This window comes from Cornus florida, unplaced genomic scaffold (genome assembly GCF_030987335.1).
Source record: "Cornus florida cultivar Cherokee Brave unplaced genomic scaffold, ASM3098733v1 CherokeeBrave_3.0.0_Hap2_Chr03, whole genome shotgun sequence".
Taxonomy (NCBI): Eukaryota; Viridiplantae; Streptophyta; class Magnoliopsida; order Cornales; family Cornaceae; genus Cornus; species Cornus florida.
The window spans coordinates 9,994,514-10,018,810 of record NW_026775573.1 but is presented as its reverse complement, the minus strand read 5'-3'; the positions used below and the strand labels follow the sequence as shown (position 1 = coordinate 10,018,810).

General features: G+C 35.3%; 1 protein-coding gene across 1 annotated transcript; it reads right to left on the bottom strand.

The window, feature by feature from the left end:
• Nucleotides 1-1,619: 1,619 nt before the first annotated feature.
• Nucleotides 1,620-23,775, bottom strand: LOC132299406 (CSC1-like protein At3g54510). The gene is made up of 10 exons (XM_059795975.1): nt 23,492-23,775; nt 19,784-19,924; nt 16,358-16,421; nt 13,263-13,475; nt 10,351-10,542; nt 6,846-7,144; nt 5,809-6,088; nt 5,218-5,496; nt 3,644-3,877; nt 1,620-2,244 (listed from the first exon to the last, which is right to left on the bottom strand). The coding sequence occupies exons 1-10, from the start codon at nt 23,773-23,775 to the stop codon at nt 2,086-2,088; spliced, it is 2,145 nt and encodes a 714-aa protein (XP_059651958.1). The 3' UTR covers nt 1,620-2,085.
• Between the last annotated feature and the right edge of the window lie 522 nt (nt 23,776-24,297).

The following is a 24,297-nucleotide window of genomic DNA, read 5'->3' as shown; positions in this document are numbered from 1 at the left end:
TGCACTGTGGAAGAAAAGAGTAACTATACCTTTGAACCCAAAAACTGAGAGCTGGTTTCTGATGATTATGTGTGTGTAAAGAGGGAAATATAGGGAGAGAGAATTGGGTGTGATAGCAAGCGAACGCCCAGGTCGTGGCGACGACTATCGAGAGCAGGGGGTTGCGGCAGCCTTTCAAAAAAATTTAGGTTAATATGGCGGGTTAATTATATCATTGATATATAGGATCTTGGCTCATCCGAATCGAATTTCAAAAGGAATTTGACTTGAGAAGGAATTTTATTCAATGTTTTAACTGCTTCACAAATCATTTTTTCTCATATCTAACGTCTCTTATCCAAAATGGTAAGAAATTTATTTTTTCTAAAATTTATTTCTTCTAAAATTTCTTTTTACAAATTTCACTTTATTCCAAATTATAAATATAATTTTATTTTAGTTAAAATTCAATTCCTTTTTCAATTCTAATTCTAAATATCAAAAAAAAAAAAAAAAAAAAAATGGTTGCTATTATTAATAATATTATTATTTTAAAGGTAAAGTGCAAAAAAAAAAAAAAAAAAAAAAAAAAAAAAAAAAAAAAAACTCCAACTAATTCGCTATATAAAAAATACATAAGAAATGTGCATATAAATCTTTGTATTTTTAAAATTTGGAGCAAATTACCTTCTGGTCTTCAATTTTGACCAATTTTTAATAAAAATTCCAAAATAGCCATAAGGAAATTTTAGGTATTTCTTTTTTTTTTTTTTTAATAAATTAAAAAAGACAAATAAAACAGAAAAATTAATAAATAAATAACTTTTGAGAGATTTTTAAAATATGCCCTTATTTTATTTATTTATTTATTTATATTTGTTTGAAGGGCATTTTAGGTATTTCAATATCCAAATTGAAGAATTGTAATTTTTCGCTCAGTTTGAAAAATATATGGTAGCTGTTTCCCTTATTTATTATTATTTTTAACTATTTGAATTGTGAAATAATTTATAACACAACCAATCACTAATCACACATATCATTTAAGCTACATCCTTAAATTAATAATTTTGAGTACAAAAATGCAACCAGGTATTCAAATATGTTTTGTCTCAATAGCTTTTTCTTTATAAAAATAAATGTTTTATATCAAAATACTTTAAAATAAGATCATTTTTCTTTTCAAAATTAAATCATATTAACTAGCCAAAATAATCTTCAGTTTCGTCAAAAGAAATAGCACATATACTCAAAAATGAATTTTGATACACTCAACTGATTCTAATGTTAAACAATAAATTACCAATAATTGACATGGGTCCTCTCTAATGCATTTCACGACAGATCATACTTTGGGCGCGCCAAATTATTACAATGAGACATAACTTGCACTGTTCACTTTAATGTGAAAATGCTATTATTGTAATTTTTTTTTGTTAATTTATATTATTGTAATTCAATTCGTGATAATCAAGCATAAGGAACATTTGTATCATTTAAACATCTTGGTAGTAAATTACAAGATATCAAAAACTTAACAAATAAAAGTACCACAATATATTATATTTGAAAGTGTTACTGATTACTTGAATCAATTAAATCAATAAGAGGATTCAGTAATTCTTTCAATAACTTTCAGCCACTGCTCTTATTTCATTGCACATAACAAACATCAGTATGTAATAATTTAGACATGCCTGTAATTACAATTTATAAACCTGGTAAGAGGTCACTCTGGAAAATCTCTGCAGCCGAGCAACGATGTTGGTCATGGCTTTTTTTAGGGGCAAAAGCTACAACAGAATGGATGATCTATACAAAACCCAGTCCATAACACATGATAGCTTGGACTAAGCATCAAAATTGCTATCGGCATCTACATTCATGGTTTGTACACTGCTAAGTCTTCGTCGAGCGATATTGACTATCCCTTAATTCACGCATTTTCCTTTTGTCCCCAGCAACCATTTGTCACATAAGAACAGAGCATATAGAAGCGTCGATTGCAATCTCATTGGGAGGGAACTCCTAACAAGGAACTTCGGAAAGATGGTGAAAAGGATCATAACACAAAAGAAAAAGAACACACACAACCATTTGTACAACTTAATATGAATTCAGTAGTGGTAGTGTAGTAGAGCTTGATTCCATAGATGTCAAGTTCACCGGCCGCAAACAAGGCGGGCAATACGCATCAAGAGCATTCTCGTAATTAGCATTCATCATACCATTCGTCTCATCAAGTTCATCATTTTTCAAAGCATCCTGGCCACAAAGGTACCTCAGTTATTATCGTAAAAATTAGATCATAGATTCACTTTGCAACATCGTCAACGACATATCACACTACCATATAAAGCTTAAATTACCAAGTATTAGCCCCACATACAATGCAATACCCTAGATTTTCGTTAAACTTCTTCATTTAGTATTATGGGTTACAAAAATTATTTAAACTAATCACTTGAAATCGAATTAGCAATTTCAATTAAATTCAGCAAAAAAAGTCAATTGATACTCTTTGCTTTGACTTCATTTTGACGCCTCAATTAATATATTTCTCATATTTTATCACACGTTTGTAATCTTTCATTTTTAAAAGAGGTGGTTATCGTAAACAAAATTAAGAGAGAATATAATGAAGAGAAGTAGCCCTTTGGGCTTGGTGTTCCGTGGATATAGGCTGTAATGGCTGAACCACCTTATATTCTTGTGTTCATGCTTAATTTCTCTCTTCAATTTTATTTTTCTTGACCAAAAAAAAAAAAAAACTACTCCCAAAGGTGGGGTAGATTTAGAAAATCTTTGAGATAATGGCACACCATAGAATAGGTAATGTCAACACTCAAACATGCTCTTTGAAACTCAGTCAGCTATATTGTCGGGAGGAATGGAAAGATAACCTTGAGAAACAAACACTTGAAGACTTAAATGAATATAGCTAAATATTATTTACTCAAACAAATTTCCTAGAATCCCCAAGCCAAATTGAGCGACTAGAGACTCTCCCATAAGCTCTTTTTTATGTGCCAGTAAATAATAAGAACATTTTATTTTCCAGGATTTTGACAGACTGTCTATTTGCTTTTCAGAAATTGTCACATTCTTGTGAAAGATTTCTCTATACGGTATCATCCTGATGTCAATCAAGTTGTCAGTTGCCAATCAAACTGGATGGCAAAGTATTCGGCCTTCTCAATACCGAAACTCAAATTGCTCTATTCGAACTCCTTCATTTTATATTACAATAAGAGAACAGTGTTGGAAATTATAATTTTTGGTTTTCTAAAGTTGTCCAAAATTGTAGGATTAGCTGAAAAATATTCTTTTGGCAGCAAATTTTCTTTTGTTGGAAATTCTTATTCTACCCCATGGTTTTCAGCAAACAAAGAACACCGAAGGCATAATCTTTTTCCACATTGGCTATTTTGAAGGTGGTACATGGAGCTCGGGGGCTCAAAAACCTTAATATCACAGTAACAGAAGGATAGATATGTAGTTATACAGATGAATGACACCACAAGCGCAATATTAAACAAACAACAGTACAAATTAAATTGAATTGAAGTGGTGGATTATTTACCTTTATGGGGTCATTTCTAGAATATGCATTCTAAATTTATTCAAATAACTGAACAAAAAAACAATAAAGATTCAATTTTACCTGGAGTGAGAGATAGTAAAATGTAGGTTGGAAACGGAACTTGCAGTACTCGTTGAACAGTAGAGTTAACAATAGCAATGGTATGGTTGCAAAGGATGCAGAGGGCTTTGACTTCAGTCCAAAGAGACCAATCATAGTGATTTGCGCAAGTATTATTGCAGAAAGTATCTGGTGATGAATGTGTGGCCAATATTGCCCACATGTCTCATAAACAGTTTCATATACATCTTGGACCTGCAAGGAAATATATCATAACCAATGTTGTTGTCAGCATTCTAATGTTATCATCATTATCATAATATAGAACATTTATACACGTAGATGAGAAGACCTGACAAATAAAAACATAACCACATAAAGAAAAGAAAAAAGACTGTGCACTATGAAATGAGCGGATTAAAATGCTGCTCACACCCAGAAATAGAACTGCTTATTACACTGAAGTGTGCAAAAAAAAAAAATTTGATTACACTGAAGTGAAAATGGTTTTCTAATGGTGACAATGTGGAATTAGTTTTCAGCAGAACTTAAATTATATTACATTTAAAAAGTTTTTAGAGTTTAGATTTAACTTAATAATATTTCAGCAACAGTGAAATGGTCCCTGTAAGTTCCACTTCCAGGGTTTATAAAATGAAATCAACAACATTTAGAGCACAATTGCCTTGAGGAAAGAAAATGTTTCTCATTCAAAGATGTGCCAGTGTCATAGATTTTTGATGTTGTTAATTAAGAGTATATTGAAGCTCATGCACTACATAAATTTGAATTTATTCAATCAGGATAGACATGTATTATTGACCGAGAACAATGCTACGGAATGAAATTCAATTTATTTTTGGTTTAAAAGAAATTCAAGGGATACCAGAGCAAAAATATAGGGCCTTAAAGAAGGCATATGAGTAAAAAGGTGGAACTGCAGTCCTGCTCTTTCTTTTTTCCTTCTTCTGCTGAAGTTTTGGGTTATGAAACAGAACATGATACCAATAAGGCAACACAAACAGTAATTGATTATCATGTTATATATAATATAACTAACAGTCCCTTATTAAAAGAAATAGCTATGACAAACAAATTTAAAAACTTTGGATTAAATTAGAATCAATACATCTCATTATATTTCAATTTTTATTTCATGAATAAGTTCTAAATATTTGGAGTCCTCCTTTGATCTTCCTAACAATTGTACTATAATATCACACTTAGAAAAGGAGCGTTTTTATGTTCAGAACTGGTTAGGCATATGTCCCGAAGTATCAGATACGTGATCAGAGTATTTGTAAGAGCACGAAATATGTGGTAGAAATAAAAAATAATAAGAAGAAAAAAAAACTATTTTAATTTATGGATACATTTAAGTATATGACACGTATCTACGACTATCTGAGGTCCACTAAGTCCACCTCGTAGAAGTGTCCATGACATCAATTTCACACCACTAAAGCAAGAATGTAGCTTAGGGGGGAAAAGTACTCAATCAAAGCAGCTAATTACATGCATTAAAATAAAACTAGGAAGGAACTCTAAAAGTGCGACGTATTAAATTTGCTTATTTGAAGAGCGAAAAATTCTACCTGGTTGATAAACACGACGTAGCCTAGAAGGAAGTAGCCAATTAGAAATGGGAGAATCAATGGTGTGATGACTGCGTATACCATACCAATCAGTATCATGAGGGAAACAAAAGGAAGCACTCTAAAATAAGGTAGTGAAAAAAGGTAAGGGTTTTTCTTCTTTCTACGGCCCCATGTATGTGATTTTACAGTATCCCAAATGAGTAATCCAGGCTGAATAATCTCCAGAGAAAATCCTGCCAGTCCATTGGTTAAGATGTATGTGATAAAAAAGTCTGCCTGAAAGAAAAACAAAAGTACTACCACATCTGTAAGTCATTTTCTAAATCCATTACTGAGTTAACAAATAGAAAATTATAAAACCAATACAATAGTTCATTAAAGCATCCAAATACGAATTTTATTTTAATCAGGATATTTAGTCAATATGTAAACACTGGGAAATACTTATTTCATGTGCTATTTTTATTAATATTGCCATTTTGTATTAAATAAGCCAAAATTCAGACCAGAGTATCATACAATAGGTGGAAAGTGAAAGAAAGGTAACATAACATAAAAAGACAGTCAATCAAGGCCAATAAAACGTACTTGGGCAGAAACAGCGCTAGCAAGATGACTAGGAATATCTTTAGGATGACTGAAAGATTCTCCAATTTGATCAAGTAAAGACCCCGATAACAAGCTTAAGAAGAATACGTTTCCCACTAGAAAATAAAAGATCATGTTGCAAACTTCAATCTCCCTTTTACTCCTTGAGATATAACCTGCCAGTTTCGCCATTGCAAGCAAGGCAAAGGGAACTACGTATATAAATCCACTGAGAATGGCACTTGGAAGATACCCTGTCACAATAGACCTTAATCCAGGTCTGTAAGATATAACATATGTCAGAGAAAAACTACTGGAAGATCAATTAATATTCATCTAATGTCCACCAAACATATTATTCAATCAGGACAGAATGCATAAAAGTACTCAAACACCAGATAAATACGTACAAACAAAGAAATTCCCAACTTATATAAAATAATTGATCCTTAACAAAATTATTGAAAGTCTTCCTCCAAATACCAAAAGAACTTGCAGCTCTGGTTGAAAAACTTTAATAATATTAAATGTGTAATACTAACTGGAAAATGAAACACAACATCTACATAAATCAGAAAGGAAAAGAACACTAGAATACATAAATCACACATAATTTTTCCATTCCGTTGTTTTCTTGTAGCATAATTTTCTTGCTTTTGGTCCTATATCATGGCTACGTTGCATTCAACAAATAGAGTCATGTACAGTTTTTCAACTAGAACCATATCTTGTACAGGAACTTGCCAATACATAACCCAATATGCAACAATGTTACTTACATATTTCTCCAGAAAAGTGACCAACAAATGTTCTTGTTTTTAGTCCTTTATCATGGCCATTTTGCATTTCCATCTTTCAAGGAGTAGTAAATATTAGTAGGAAGTAATTAAGCATTCAACCCCAAGGGGTTGGCTCAAGTGATAAGTCACTTGGCCCTGGTGCCTCATGAAGCATCATGTCTAGGGTTCAACACTACGGCAAAAAATATTTCTTACATATTCAAAATGTTTTAAAGATACAAGAAGAGGAGTCCTTACATCAACTCCACTGCCATTACTGGAGGAAACCATTTCCTTAATCTTTCAAATTTTGCTATTCCTTGAACTGCTGTGACTGGGAAAGCAAAAAATATTGTAAGAAGTGATGCTGCAACAAGAACTCCAATTCTATATAGGGGCACATGCCGATGTGGAATTGCTAGATTCCTCCACAAGACATCCCTTGGTTCAGGAGCCATTTCGGTGATCCATAAAAGTGGATCTGAGCTCTGCTTGGATTGGGCAGCTAGTGCAGCACCCCATCGGGACCTGAATGTAACAAAAGCAACAGGCAACTCCTACAAAAGCAAGAAACTCAGAAATCATACTTTGATTTATTCCCAAAACATTCAATGGGAAGATGACTATAGTGGACAATCAAGGTGTATGTTTGCGATTATAGTGTAATCATGCTAGTTTCATTTACAGACCCATGCATTCCTCATTGAATAACCACTACCAGACTCCTAAAAACATCATGCCGCTGCCCACACTGACACAGCAATGTCACTGCGACAAGTGTTGCACAACCGCCGCATCAGCAATAAATGAATTGCAGTCACTTCCACCAACACACATGATTTTGAATTACACTTCCAGAAATGGTTTCAAGCAGCAAACCAAAACCTACTGACCACATTCCTCAGATTGCGATGTTAGAAATCAGAACCATGACCAATGATACAAACATCAGAGTCTTGCAAATGGACTTAGCAATTGGTCAGGCTTGTGAATGTTTTAAATTCAGGTTAAATTCAGGAGAATTTAAAATCAACTAACCAATTAATTTGTTCAGCTGAATTTAATAGAAGAAATAACCAGTGGAAGAATATCAGATGTTACAGTCCATTTACCAGTACAATTACTAACCTAACTATTGAAGATTTAATGGAGGAATCAGTGGAGGAAAATCTTTCAGTAATTGATGTTGTTTCCTATTATTGAAGATTTGGTGTTACTAGAGGAATCAACGGAGAAAAATCCTTCTTGTTTCCTATTTTCTAATTCTTTCCATTCTCATAATTTCTTCTCCTATATAAAGGAGCCTCCACCATTGTATTATGTATGAATTGAGAGAGTATTATAAAAGTAATGTAGCCCTTTGGGCTCTTTGTGTCGTGGATGTAGGCCCTAGTGGCTGAACCATGTAATATCTGTGTGTTCTACTTGTTTAATTTCTCTTCTCTTCCGTTATATGCTTTACAACACTAACCATTAATATTAACACATATTACCTCCTTATAAATTATTCTTTTTTTTGATAAGTACCTCCTTATAAATTATTCTTAAAGCACACTATTTCAAAATTTGGTGCATGAATGATATTGTGGTTGCCTAAAAAACTACCCAGACTCTGCTTAGCGGGGACTTAATAAAGCTCCTCAGAATGTGCAGTTTGTTTATTAAAAGACCAACTTAACCAATTGAGGTTAAGCAGGAATGTTTCCCATATTTTTATTATTATTATTATTTTTTTTTCTTTTGCCAAAAATGAAGGGTAAAGAAAAAGGGACCTAAAAGACCAACTTAACCAAATGAGGTTAAGCATGAATGTTTCCTATATTTTGTGTTTTTGTTCATGGCATACTAATGAAGGGTACAGAAAAAGGGAGCTCTATTAGCTATTCTTCAATGATGGCAAGCTAATTTACATAACTCTTCTAATTGGTGAAGTACACAAGTGGGGGCACAAGAAGACGCCTAAATATGAGATATGCAAACAACATGTCTGGTTAGACATGCAACTAAAAGGCACAATTCAAGTTTGTGTAATTGTGCTTAAAACTCCCGTATCATGTTCCTCTTCTAACATCATTGTTTAAAAACGAAAGATTTGTCCATCCTAAACATTATTTTTTACAGAAGGGCAACATTTTATCCTAGAGAATTAGAGAAATATATTAAACTTTATGAATATCTAAGTATGTCCATATAATTTGGGTTATCATGGACAAAAACACACATGGGTATGTACACAAGGCCATGTAACATAGATGACTAGTAAACCATGTAAGCAGCCTATGTCTGTTTTCTTTTTCTTATTTATTTTTTTCTTTTTGCAGTGCAACCTATTCAAAGGATTGACGCAAAAAAATGCTACTGCAATAAATTAAGGTATGCCAATTCCTAACTCAACTATTAAGGGTGGCCTTTGGTGCAACAATAAGGTGCTCCATTGTGATGCAGAGGTCACAGATTTGAAAATGGAATCAGCCTCTTCGAATGTGAAGGTAAGGCTATGTACATATGATCCTCCCTGGACCCCCAACGGAAGGAGCCTTCTGCACTAGGCTAGCCCTTTTTTTTATTTTTTATTTTTATTTTTTTATGGGTGATTTTATAAAATAAAATAAAATAAAAAAAAAAACGGGCTAGCCCTTTTAAAATTAACCATTATGAAGTAATCCACAGAGTTAAAACTAAACTAAAATTTTTGATTCCCCAATCTGACTTATCCCAACTACTAGATTTTTGTAAACTAAAGAAAGTGTATTATAATATAATCAAAACATTCACCCTCCTAGCTCATAAGAATGATAGGAAATAATCTGGTAATGATGAAAGTATTTCATTCTCAAGGTTATGGTGCTCCTACCCACATTCGCAACTGCACAAGGCAGCAAGAGTGACAGCTTAAACTGGGGCAACAACGTCAGACCCAAAAGAAGAAAAAAAGGCTCTTTCAAGAAAATGTACTTTTTTTTATAAGTAAGGCAATTGTATAGAAGCGCTCAAGAAAATGTACTTTCTGTTGAGACTGAACATTGTGTTGCTATAAATGTTTCTCAGATTGGCCTTAGTTCCTCCATGTTATTTGGCTAGAACTTTTGTGCTCCATTGATGGTGTAGTATGTTCTAATAGCTCTGCCCAATATATCAACATTTGCTTGTTTAATACTCGTATTATTTGTTGCTTCATCTGTACAAGTTTCTTCAAGTTGAAAATGGATAGATCATTAATTACTGGGGGAAAAAAAGACATCGGATAGATCATTTAATTTAATAATACATGCGAAAAGTTAAAAAAAAAGAAGTAATGGTTACTTTCAACAGTTCTCAAGATCTCACAATAGACAATCAACAAAAGACTGCACAAACAGAAGCACTTTGTGCTACCATTATACAAGCAATTATACTAATGTAAATAGAATAGCTGAAGTGATGAAGCTGAATTTCCTGGTAACTTTGATTAGCTAAATAGGATATATGAAAGCAAAAATTTGTTTCAACTTCCAGTATACCAAGAGTTCAGGGTAAACAAGTCCACCATGCACTGAGACTCCCCCCCTCCCCAAAGGTAAAAAGAAAAGAAAAGAAAACAAGGAAAAAAGTAAAAGATACTTTTAGATTGATTTCAAATAAGAAAGCCGTATCTAAAAGATCAGTAACACTCAGAATATTTTCACGATATAAATACAAATATGAACTCAATGCTCTCGTCGTCAAACTGTTAATGTACCAATTGTGATGCTAATGAAGAACAGTTTCCAGAGAGAATAATTACCTTCTCTTCGAGCATCTTTTTGCACTGAATATGGCGTATCTTATGACATAGTTCTTGAAGGCTTTCCTCAAGCCGGCCTATTTTTGCATTACCTTTAAACACATCTGAGAGTGAAAAATCTCCAGAATTTTTCTTTGCCAAGATCCGTTGTCTCAAGTCCTCAATCTTTCTTGCAATACATTTTGCTTGATTCTACAAGTAATAATAAGATTTCAATGATGTTTTTAGGGAGAGCGGGGATGGGGGAAGATCTAAAAAGATAGCCACTTTGTATCCATAGTGAAGACAACTTGGTTTCTTGTACATCATAATTATCATCCAGTTTAATGCACTAATAGAGTAATATCATTGGGACAATGCTTGGGTCCTCCACTAGGAGGATGAGCTTTGTCCTACAGCTGATGTGGTCTAAGGAAATTTAGACACTCGTTTAAAAAAAAAAAAAAAAAAAAAAAATCAAAATGGGTCATTACCCATATTCTTACAGCTCGAACAGGAAATTGCGTTTTTTTTTTTTTTCTTTTTTTTTTGGGGTGGGGGAAGGGGGGTATTTTTCCATAGCCAACCTCCATCAGAAGCCCTAATCTTCCTCCTCCACTACTTATCACGGGCTTCCTCCCCTGCTTCTTGTGTCTACTTGCTCAGACCCAAAGTATAGAGATTCACTTATCGATACTTGGGTCTGTCATCTCTGAACACCTGCAACGTCCTAGCACAATATACTAAATTTTTTACTTGAATTTTCTTTATAATTCTCCATGATCCATGCAATTCCAGTGTTTGCTTTAAGGAACAACAATTGCTTATGTGTATATATTGTGGCTGAAATTCATTTATTGGATTAAATAATTTATTGTGGATACTAATGGATTTTGTATGTAATGAGACAATCAAATAGTGGGTGTTCAGCATTGAGTAGAGAAGGAAAGAGGATGGGTATGGAGATTAGCTTTGCTGTGGAGAAGAGAGTTAAGAGGGAGAGAAGAATCGCGATCGTGATTCACAAGAAGAAAAAAAAAAAAAACAGGTTTACCCGTAAGATGGGTAATAACCCATCTTTTAACTTTATAAAATTTTAGACAACTGGCTAAAATTTATTGGACCGCATCAGTTTGTCCTCCTAAGGGGAGGACCCAAGCATTGTCCATTTCATTGGACACAGTCAATGCTGTAAGAGCACTGGACCAGTTACTGTTATCACCACTAGTTTATACTTGTAGTTTTATGTCATTCGTTGTAATTAAACGACTGAAACGTGCAAAATAAAAGGAACAAACACACTAATTTTTTTTTTTTATGTTGGCTTCTCAAACACCACACACACTTGACAACCCCCAAAACAGCAATGTTAGAAATATTTCAAGGCCATTAACAGTGGTGAAGCTGAACTCATCATTTTCAATTGTGACAGAAGTACATGTGAGCATGCTTTCAAAGAAAACTTTCGATACTCCAAAACTATTGTTAGTGGTCCATAAAAAATCTAAAGATAGAATTACTGAGAATGTTTGGGACCACAAGAAGGAAGCTATGATGTTCCTTAAATGGACAGAGAGACTGAATTGATTTCAGTGAAGGAAAACCTTGTGTTACTGTATTATAAATATTCCAGTGGACACCGTATTTCAAAAATATGTATTCATCATGAGGCCACCAAACAAAAAGTGGGCACCTATTGTCCCCATTTAATTTTTTATTTTATTTTTTTGTTAAAATGGAAGGACGTATAAAAGTGAAAGAATCAAAGGATCCAATTATCTTTCAACATCATGTTTCTCCCAATCATCCCATGAAATCTAATAAATTCAAAAAATGTCATGCAAAATAGAACTGGCAGCAAGGCTCAGAAACAGCTGAATATTTGTGTTCCTTTGTAAAATAAAACAAAAAATGGATGGATAACTAAAATTTATGTTTATAATTGAAACAAAAAAATTCCATTCAACATGCCAAAAGAATGGAAAATGTTGTCTGTGTTGACAGCAAAAAGGCTTATAAAAGGTAGTATTTGTTCTTTCTTTTTAATAAATAAAAAAAGAAAAGAAAAAGGAAAGGGAAATATTGGATGATTGAAATTCAAAACCAAAGCAAGATATCTTTCGGTTTCCTAATAAATAGCATATAAGAGGTAGAATAAAAGGAAAAAGACTGGAATTGGAGAAGAGATCATTGTAATACTTACTTACAATTGTAACTCAACTCACTAGTTTTAGTTCATCTATACTTCTAACTCGTGTCAAAAGTATTCTTCTTTAGTTCTTGCCAATTAATATCATTGTCTCGTATTTGATTAGAGAAGTTCAACATCAATTGAAAAATCGGCCTTACAATCTTCTTATATTTGCTTTATACTCTAAATGTGCTTTATACTAGTAGAATTGTTTGACATTGTTTTGGTAGCTGATTTACATTTATCTTTAATTCCACTATAATCTCTTCTCATGTGGATAAATGGAGAAATAAGTAGGCTGATAAATACAATTTATCAATTCTCTAGAAAATGCTTGCTTGTTAGTAAATCTATTACTACGTTTCAAGCATTTCCAATTTTTCAACCATTTTTATTGCACTTCTAAAACATTTTAAAAATATTTCCATTTCCAAGATAATTGAATGTGCTGTGAAATGAAAATATTTTATCCTTGTTGAAAAAGTATAGGCTTTCTCATGTTCTAGTATGGTAAAAATTATAATACTTGAAGCCACGAATGGCATATTTTGCAAGGTTTAGCATAACTACTGAGACCACTGATACACTAAGAGCTTAAAATTATGTTTTATGTGTATGGAAGTAACTATATCAAATATAATAAACAGCACAACATTTTTAACATAGTACTTTTCATGCAAGCTAGTACAGCAAAATTGAGGAACTCATGCATAAGATGCCTGGTACTGATATAAATCCTTACCAACAACTGTTCAAGATCCTTGCCATCATATAAAATTTGATAAGATCGATAAGCATATGGATGGTGCTTAGAGAAAAAATGATCTACGCAGCACCCATGGGCATTGTGTTCAGTGCAGAGGGGAATTTCTCGAACTAAAACAGTGAACTGATCAGGCCGATCCCTTAAATTACGAAGTTGCTGAATCCTTTTCATCAATATATCATTAAATTCCTGGAAATAAGCGCAGGTTGTCACCTTCATGAAAATATCAATGTTCATAATAAAAAGCGAGAAAAATGTGTAATAGTTCAATCTGTTGCTCATCCATATTTACATGCAAACAATTTACTTGTTCCATTCCATAAGCATATTAAAAGGGCACATCATATTTAAAATTATATGTATTGAGACATCTCTAGACACTTCTAAACTCACGATACATCCATCAGCATACTCTTCAGAGTACATTAATAGTTTTTGGACTTTCTACAATGCTTCTTAGGTCTATTGCTTTCATAAATCTCTTCTTGCAGATATGAATGTGAATGCAGTCGAAATTGCACCAAAAGCCACAGAGGCAATCAATTCTTCCAACATTTTAGTGAATTCAGAACACACACACAATCTGATCTTTTAATTGGCCAAATACCTCTTGGATGGATCATCAAGCCCAAACGTACCAATAGAATAGATAACAGCTTACAAAACAATTGAAGTGCCAAATCACGTAAATCAAACATGCTTACAATCATCAACTCTGATAGGAGGCAAATCTCAACAATAGAAAATTAAGTCAACAAAAAAAGTTCTTGTATATTTTGACAAAACCAAGAATATATTCAACCTAGATAGTATAGAATTTCCTTGGCTACGAGACCACAAAGACCCCGTGCTCAACTAAAAAGCAATCCATCAAACTATGGAATCAATAGACACTGAAATCACTCATAGCTGCCATCAATTGAATGCAAAGGAAGGAATCGAACCCCATAAAAGTCACCCTATGCACCATGGAAATTCCCATTGTAGGTTCTCATAATTGAGTAGCAAACAAAGATATTGCATGTAATATACAAGAGATCCCAGAGGGATTGAACTAGATGGAAGCTGAGCTGACTCACCACAGAGTGAGATTCGCAGTCGAGGTCACATAAGATGTCTCGGGGTAAGGGTTCAATTAAGGCCCTCAAGGGTTAAAGTTGGTCTTCAAAGGAGGGGCTAATTTTCCATATTTCTCTTAAAATATTAACCATACCAGAGTCTGAATTTATTCTCCTGTCTTATACTATAAACAAAGTAGAGATTGAACCATAGTTAGTGACAAGAAGCAGTGCTCATGCTGACATGATGGTCTCATTAGGTCAGAATGCACACCTCTACACAAGAATAAGATGCTTCCATGTGCATTGGAACTGTCTAATTAGGTAATGATCAGTGTAACACTTCAGCCATAAGTGACAGCCCGTGTGGCACAGTATGCACCAAGAGACGGGATTCTCCAATAAACTTCACCGCTGTCTAACAGAGTGCCTCCACATGTTGATGATATAGTCCTTGGGCAGTGGCTGTGTAGGTCATAGGTGGTCCATTATGGTTATGCATTGACATAGGGAGATATTTCATCCAGGTACCATGCCATTTCTCTCTTTCCAAGCCAGCATGAGGCGTGTAAAATCCTTGAGGAGAGATCAACTAAACAAACCTTGGACATTAACCACCAAGTCAAGTTCTTCCAAGAATCACACAAGACTGTCCCTAGGGATGTCAATTTATCCTGTCCCGCCGGGCCCAGCCCCGTTCTGCCCCAAATGGGATGGGTTTGGGATCACCCAATAGGGTTAGGGCCAAGTAAGGGGGGAGAGTTCAATACTCGTAAAGCCCCGACCCGGCCCCAAGCCCAATAAATAAATAAATATTCTTTTGTAAGTTATAGTTTACATTTTACTTCATTCCTAATCATAATTTTAAATTTTAACAGCATTTGTGCTATTATAATTGTTAAATATTTGACTTGATTTAATTTTTTTACAAAATTTATCTTAAATTTGTTTAAACTTGAATTGAATTTCTTAAAAAATATGTCTAGCAGGGCACCCCAAACCCACCCCGACTCCGATGCAAGATGAGGCGGGTTGGGAAAGATTTTTACTTGTGGGACAGGTTTGGGAAAGGGGCGCCCCGTCCCGAACCCACCCCCTTGACATCCCTAATCATCACAGGCCTCTACCTCAAGGGTGACTATGATGATATAGAGTGAGCTATAACATATCCATGTACCCCAATATATCAAGGATGCCTGTGGAGAAGGTAGCAAGGTTACATGAGAAAAGGAGGTCCTCACAGCAACTTATATGAGGAAATAGGTGCTTGTTTTTCTAATTCATTATATTCAACAATCAACACTATGGCCACATTTACCTGTTGACGATGCACAACAAACAAAAAGCAGAGCAAGCACAAGAGGAGAATGCTCAAGTGCAAAAAGAAAGTTTGCACAAAAGGAGCACGTTGATAGTTGTGTAGACTACAAAAGAAAGAAAGAAAACCAGATTGATATCTATGTTAATTGATTATCTCAAGATCAATGAAAGTCCTTCGGTGATAGAGCCTCACCGGGTTCATAGAGCACTTGAAGAGCACACTGACGTATAATTTTGCTCTAAATGATACTTGATAATCCATACAAGGACGAGATCTTTACAGATTGGGAATTTGAACATATTCATACAACTAAAACTTATTAATTAGGCTAAGACACTGTGAATGATTACATTCATATTATCTAGAGTACAGGGTGGTGCAAATGAATAATTGAATGATGACTTCTATGTGACTTCTAATTAGAATAGCAGCAGCTCCTGAGTCCTGACCTAGTTTAACTTAGTATACAAGTTTCCTGGAAGCACACCGCCTGAAAATCTGAAAAATAAGGAGCACATATAAAAAACATTTAGCTATTACTATGATGAAAAAATCCAAGTCAACTAGTTAGCTATGTGCGCAAACACTTCTGCAATTTTAAACAGGAAGAAACATCATTGTTCTAATAATCCACTATCACAACTTTAATCTGTCTATGCATAGTAAACAATAACATGCCACTAATGCCTCACCTTGTACAGTAGGTATAATCCATAACAAGATATAAACCATAAGCATGTAAAATGCGCCCAAAGCCTGTGAAAAAAAAAATTAATAATTTGGTAAGTGCCAAGTGTTAAGTCAGACCGTCAAGGTGGATAACTTAGTTTGCAACTAACAAATATTTAACTTTTCTCATCAGGCAGAACTTAAAAAAGACAGTTTTATGAATATTAACATACATGATCTTATTTACGCCCGTACCACAAAAATGCTTCATGAACTAAACTGTAGTTTGGAGAATCACAACTTCTGTTTTGCTAAAACAAGGTTTTTCTTAACAATAATACAGTTCATAGGCCACCGACTCAATGTAGAAATTTCAGAAATAGAATCACTTGGAATTGTACGTATATCAAACAATTGTCCAGAACTCAATTGATCATATTCCCTTTGAATTTTATGTTTTGACAAGCCAGACTCAAACTAAAACGTGTTCTACATTATCAGTTAACTTTTACCAAATGGAAAAGGCCGAATAACTTAATATTACTCCATCCATCTTGATCAACTCAAGTGATGACTACCTCTCAATCTATGAGAACATTAAAATAATACCATATTTCTTTCCCATTTCAAGAGTGTGGAACAAAAGAAATAAGCAGATGGATGATAAAAATCAAAGGCCACAGATGAATTTATTATATACTTCTCTAGATGGAACCCAAACTAGGCAAGAGCAACATTTAGACCTTGACATAGTGACATATTTGTTCTAAAATGTTAAGAGGGTGGCAGAGCACAGATAAAGGTTTGTTTGGAATATGAGGCAAGAGGGCATACATTTCAGTGTTTTCTCTCATTAGATCTTTGATCATAGATAATAAAAAAGGAAAATAGCAAAATTGAGAAGTTCAGATTTGAATCTGAAAAATATGGCAATTTTTTCTTTTTGGATCTTCGTCGGATGCAATCTACTACATAAGTGACAACCAGACTATAATCTCTCACCCTTTTTGTGTGAATAGGATCATTACTGGAATCTTTCAGCCGTAGAACCACAAGATCTCTGCACTCATGTCCACGCCCCACTAATTTCCTAGACTGCTTTCCAAGTTATGCATACAACAAATTCTCTAGACACAAATCTTTTAGTTAAGTCTGTAGGGCTCATTGCATGGTGCAATAATAAAATGCTTAGGCAGTTGAGCGTGAGAACACATTTGAATCCTGAGAGCAGCCACTGTGCAAGGAATGCTAGAGATTAAGTCTGTATCCAGCTGCCCCTCCCAACATCCACGACAATGTGGACCACACTATGAAATCACCCTTTACAATTCCTTAGTTAAAGGATGCTCAACACTATAAGACCCACAGAAAATTCTCACATCCACTATTCCATTTATAACGGTTTCTTAATTGGCAAAAATATAGATTAAAAAAGATACTCAGCTAGTCAAATAGCATACTATGGTGACAAAGTTGCAATCCATCAGGCACAAGAAGAAGAAGCTATAAAATCATTAACACAGCAGGATAGTAAGAAAATGTTAAGTCAGTCACACAATTTGTATACATTTTCATAACACTCCAAAAAAATGCAATTACATTTATGGTTATTGCAAAATTAATGTGGACATGCATGTAAGTACATTATTTTCCCTGCAACATAAAAAAGTTGGCCATAACATTTCTGAACCCATCAGTTGTTATTGACAGACACAAAACGAAGTGACAGCCACAAGCATTCAGAATGTGAAACTCATTATACCAATCGTTTGGTTGGGTGCCCTTAGTCGTCACAGAGTAGTTTGCTTACCCATGTGAGATATAAATTTGTAATTGGCAAATTTCGTTGTCAAAATGAGTCTGATTGAGTTGTAAATTTTCAGTTAGATTTGTCAAGAATCAAGATCGGAAGCGGAATTGAAGAAGTGATCGTGTTCATACTTCGATACACTTCGGGATGATGAGAACAACGCTTTAGGAAGGTAAGAGAGTGCGTGAGGACACTTTGGAGGTTTAAAATTAAGCTTTTGGGAAGTTTTACATTCTACCCAACTTGAACAGGTTCAACTTTTGAGGCTTTTTGGTGTTTTTCAAGTCTGGCCAACTTGAACCAGTTCAAGCTCCCTGAACCGGTTCAAGATTTGCACAGTTTTGGTAACTGTTTCCTACTCTATTTTGACTTCCTATTGTGCATAGCCTTTTACTATATTGGTCATGCACGAAATTGACTTGTTTTCCAAGTTAAATTAGGTTTTCAGAAGTTTATAAAAACATGTTTTCTTAGTTAGGGTTTCACAGATTTTTGCATATAAATTTATGATTTTAATTAAGAGCCATCTTTGTGAGATTTTTCATTGAGAGCATACACATTATATACACACGAGTGATTTAGGGTGTTGTTCTTATTCTGATCGAAGTACGAGTTTGAAGATATCATTAACATCGCTAAGAGAAAGTAGAAGTCGTTCATTTTACAACAAATTCGGATTTGAAGAAGAAAGGTGTTTAGATCACACTTTGAAGGGGTCAAGCCCAAGGTTCTTTGCTAAGTGTTGTTGATCTACCAGTAATCCTTCTACAAGGTTCGAGAAGTAAGTCTGAAGTCAAGAGCTGTTGGACGGGGAAGTCGTAAGCCATGGGCGTTCAGCGAGTTAGGTCTTGGTAGAGTGAATGGGTGTGAGCCTGAGTCAAAGTTCGGTATACTTTGCTTCATACATAATGGATCTTTTTACGCTTGGGATAACGAGGTCTTCCAATTGGTTTCTTTGCTAAAATCCGGTGTCACTCTAACTTTACTTGCATTTATTTTTGCTTTGTGCGTTTGATTAATTTACTTTTATTTCGGTAAATTTAATTTAAGCAAAAATCAGATAAAATAGCAAGTTGAACATATTCACCCCCCTCTAGGTTGCTAATCCATATTATATTCCACAACCATTCCGCATTGTGCAACTCACAACCCACCCCCTATTTGAGTAAGGCTGGAAAGATAGTGGCACTTGCTCTATGAAACTTCAACCTTCTTTCTTCCACTGGAGTACAAATTCTGAAAAATAAAAGAAGAAAAAATAGGTGCAAGATGGACATAAATTTATTTTCCCCCCTTCTTGTTAGGAGATGTTATGTTGGATAACATCATTATAGTTGTAATTAAATCACTCCTTGACATAATATTGATGTGAGTAAATCATGGGAGGGATTTTAGGAATCTTTCTTGTATCAAATTTATCACATGTTTGTATTCTTTCACCTATAAGTAGAGGTAATCATTGTATGCAAAAACTAAGAGAGAATTTAATGAAAGAGATGTAGCCCTTTGGGCTTTGTGAGTCGTGAATGTAAGCCCTAGTGACTGAACCACGTCATATTCTTGCGTTCTTCATTTTATATTTCTCTCTTCAATTTCAACATTTCCTTTTAATTAGATTATATGATAATTTAAACCTAACCTGTTAGAGCCTCCACTTATGTTTGATATTGCAAAAGAATCCATGGAATGGGACCTCCTAGATGGCCCATTTTGGCCAGTATAATTGAGAGGGAGAAGTATCAAGAATCCAACAAGAGAGCAGACCACGAAGAAGTTAATCCTACAAAACGAGATTGGTTAGAATGAATTGAAGGATTTCATTACATATACATCGTCATAAAAGCAAAATACTGGAACATATTCTACTTATGCTTCAGATTGTGTGCCATAAATTCCATACATCAATATAAAAAATTTATGGCATTTCTTAAAATCTAATCCAGGTACTCTTTTTCAGTACAAACATTAGCAATACAGCCTCATATCATATAGAAGAAAAAAAAAAGTACAAAAAAATCAGCCCAAGGTGTTTAACTTTGAAATCACCGCAACAATCATATACATATGAAGAAGTTAAAAACAAAATGAGTAGTGGTTTAATTCACTAGAGTAGATCAATAAAGTTCTGATTCTCAATTTTATTGCATTAGAGAAAAATAATTTTAGCAATTTATAGGATTTTATACCTTTTTTTTTTTTTTTTTGATAAGTAAAATGTATTAGAAAGCGTTCAAAAGGGGAACGCGTCCCGAGATATACACAAAAAGAATCTATGAACTCAAAGAACCCAAAAAGTCCACAATGTCCTCTAAAGAAGAATAATCCCTCCCCCAACCCCAACAAAAAAGTGTACAAATAATAGAAAATTTCAGCTCTCCAATAGAGGACTCCTTCCCATCAAAAGATCTTCTGTTCCGCTCTTTCCAAAGACTCCACCAAACGCAAAGAGGGGTCACCCTCCAGAAGTCTCTAGCCTGAGCCCCCACCCATTGGCCCCTCCAGATATCTAGCAATCCTCGAGAAGTCTGAGGCATGACCCAATGGATGCCATACAAACCAAGCAAAAGACTCCAACATTCATAAGCAACAGGACAATGCAGCAGAAGGTGATCCACGGACTCCCCAACACACTTGCAAAGACAACACTGGTTAACAATGATATGTCTTCTCTTCCGTAAATTGTCCAAAGTCAGAATCTTACTCCAAGCTGCAGTCCACACAAAAAAGGCCACCCTAAGGGGCGCCTTAGAGAGCCACAACGTCTTCCACGGGAAGGGCAACCCATGAAACCCAGAGAGGCGCACAAAGAATGACCGGACCTTGAACATCCCATTAGAAGAAGGCACCCAAAACAAGGAATCCACACCAGTGCCATCCAGTTCCTGTCTATACAAAAGGGCCAACAAGCCAGTAACATCATCCAACTCCCAATCCTGAAAAGGTCGCCTGAATCGCACATCCCAAGACAACGTCCCGCTATCAAGACGATAGCAGTCAGCAACCATAGCATGTTTGTCAACAGCAATCCTAAACAATCTTGGAAACAACAGAGCCAAAGGCCTATTTTCGCACCAGGAATCCTCCCAAAATCTGACAAATCTTCCATCCCGAACTCTGAATCTAATGTGTTTGAAGAATTCATCCCACCCCTTCCCAATGGACCTCCACACCCCCACACCCCCACACCATAAGCAGCCCTAACAGGCCTAGCTGACCCCCCCTCTCTCTTCCCCAAAACGACAAGAAATGACCTTTCTCCATAATCTATGTCTTTCACTGCCGAACCTCCAAAGCCACTTGCCTAGAAGAACATTATTAAAAGGGGCCAGTCTTCTAATTCCGAGGCTACCAAGCTGAAGAGGCTTGCAAACCTGATCCCATTTGACAAGATGATATTTAAACTCCTCCCCACCCCCCCAAAGGAAATTCCGTTGGAGCATCTCCAGTCTTCCCACAATAGAGGCTGGAATCCTAAAAAGCGAGAGAAAGTATGTTGGAAGGCTTGACAAAACACTCTTCACTAAAGTGACTTTTCCACCCTTGGAGAGATATTGCTTTTTCCAACCAGCCAATCTTCTCTCGACCCGCTCAATCACCGGGTCCCAACTTCCCACCCTCCTTGCCGAGTCCCCCAGCGGTAGACCCAAATAAGAAATAGGGAAGCGTTGCGTCCCACAGCCTAAAACAGCAGCCAGAGAATCCACATCCTGCACCTCCCCCACAGGGACAAGCACACTTTTACCCACATTGACTTTCAGACCAGAGACAACCTGAAAACAAACCAAAACACATCTCAAATACTGCAACTGGGACACCTCAGCCTCACAGAAAACAATAGTATCATCCGCAAAAAGAAGGTGAGAAATCTCCATCTGCTGAACCGATTCAGGGCCGAGCTTGAAACCCCTAATAAACCCCAAATCCACAGCCCTTCTCATCAGCCTACTAAGGGCCTCCATAACAATAATAAACAAAAATGGGGAAAGAGGGTCCCCCTGCCTCAGACCTCGAGAACTACCAAAGAATCCCGTAGGAGACCCATTAACCAGAATCGAAAATCTGACAGTGGAAATACATGTAGTAATCCATTTCCTCCATTTCGCACCAAAGCCCATCCTCTCCAACCGAAACAACAGGAAATTCCAACTGACATGATCGTAGGCTTTTTCGATATCCAGCTTACAAAGAACACCAGGAACACCACTACTAAGTCTAGAATCCACGCATTCACTGGCAATGAGAGCCGAGTCCAAAATCTGTCTACCCCCAATAAAGGCATTCTGAGACTCAGAAACAACTCCATCAAGCACCTCCCTCAGCCTAAGCGCAAGGACTTTCGCAATGATCTTTTAGATACACCCAATCAGACTAATTGGTCTAAAGTCCTTGACATTAGAAGCACCACCCTTCTTAGGAATAACAATAAAGGATGCGTTCAGTGATTTCTCAAATCTCCCCGTGGAATGAAACTCATGAAAAGTGCTCATAATCTCAAGCCTAACCACCTCCCAACTTTCCAGCAAAAATCTCATAGTAAAACCATCGGGCCTGGAGCCTTATCGCCATTACAACTCTTGAGAGCCTTTAGCACGTCCTCCTCCGAAAAAGGAACCTCCAACCCATCCCTTTCCAAAACAGAAATAGAGTCAAAATGAAGGTCATCAAGCCTTGGGAGCACCAAATGGATGCCTTGGGTTTGGAATCGGAAGAAATTCAGCTCAAGGTTTAAACTAAATTTCCTCCAAAATGCTGATTCAGTGCTCCAAACGCATGGTTAAATTAAATTAGAAATCCCTTATAACATTCGGTTTATATGTGCACAATTGAATAATCAATACACCACTAAATACATAGCAAAATAAGGTTGGTACAAGTGAGCCGTCCACAGATTACGGCAAGGACTAAAATATACAAACACATATAGATAGAGAGATTGGGGAACTATTAATACTACCTTTCTCCATTATTCTAAGTTATTTCTTAATGTTTCATCTACTCATAATCATGTGTCTGTTACTAATTAACAGTAAATACATATATATATATATATATATATATATATATAAATATATATTGTGTATATATATAAATTTTTATTCATTCCCATTTTTGGAGGATAAAGGTAACAAAATCATTAGCATTCACTCACTACTGTAAGTCTATAACAATCTCTGTCTGTACGAGAAATACTGAGGAAAAAAATCAAAGAAAAAAGAATAGAGCAACAAACACAAAAGAAATGTACTTGAATTCCGATACTCGAAAACCCTAGAAGTTCAGAAACATGAAGAGAAATGCAAAAACAGAGATATACACACACAATATATACACATATGTATAATCTCACCCGAATTTGAAGAGTCTGATCATGACGAGAGCATCGAGGCCGTTGGTTTCGAGGATTTGGTCTTCGGTGACGCGAATGGCGCGGGAAATCCAAGAGAGGGAAGGGAGCAATCGGAAGAAAGTGAAGGACTGATCGAAAGGGATATAATGCTTGAGAGCGAGACGACGAGCGTAGTATATGCGGGCGTTGGAGGGCTGTTTCTTGAGAATGGAGAAGAGTGAGAGGATGATCATGGCGAAACCTATGTTAATGGCCGCCGAAGCAAGCAGGCTCTCTGCATTCATCCCTAGAGAGAGAGAAAGAGAGAGAGTGTTGTGGCAATTTCTGATCTGACATGTGTGTGCATGTATGTGTATTGTGTGTGTTTGAGAGAGAAGTTGCTGCCACCTTTAATGGGACGTGGCATGTTTTTTTGAAGGAAAGGAGGATTGTTAGAGCAAACGTAACCGTTTTTGGCTGCATGTACGAGTAATTTTTTTTTTATACTGGCTCATATAAATTGCAGTGTGTATTATTAATTTATTGCATGCATGAACATGATACATTCGAATCAAAATCACTTCCGTAAATTTTTTTTTTTAATTATCAATTAAAACAATAAGATTTATAATTTAAAATGATAAAATTTAAAGTACAAAATGGTGTAACTTTAATAATTGGGTGACATTATGTTTTTTTTTTTTTTTTTTTTTTTTTTTTTTTTTTTTTTTTTTTGCTTTATTAAAATTGTACAACAAAGTATCATGATTATGAAAAATCTTACTGAAATTTCACTATCTTTACTATAAAATAATAATAATAATAAT

Bases quoted from the DNA above. Each gene is read 5' to 3' on its own strand.
- LOC132299406 (XM_059795975.1), bottom strand. From the start codon at position 23,775: ATGAATGCAGAGAGCCTGCTTGCTTCGGCGGCCATTAACATAGGTTTC. The intron at 16,422-19,783 runs GTTAGGTTTAAA...TTTTTTTCACAG, and splicing joins ATAAGTGGAGGCTCTAACAG to GCTTTGGGCGCATTTTACAT. The intron at 13,476-16,357 runs GTGAGGCATTAG...GCTTATTTCCAG, and splicing joins GATTATACCTACTGTACAAG to GAATTTAATGATATATTGAT.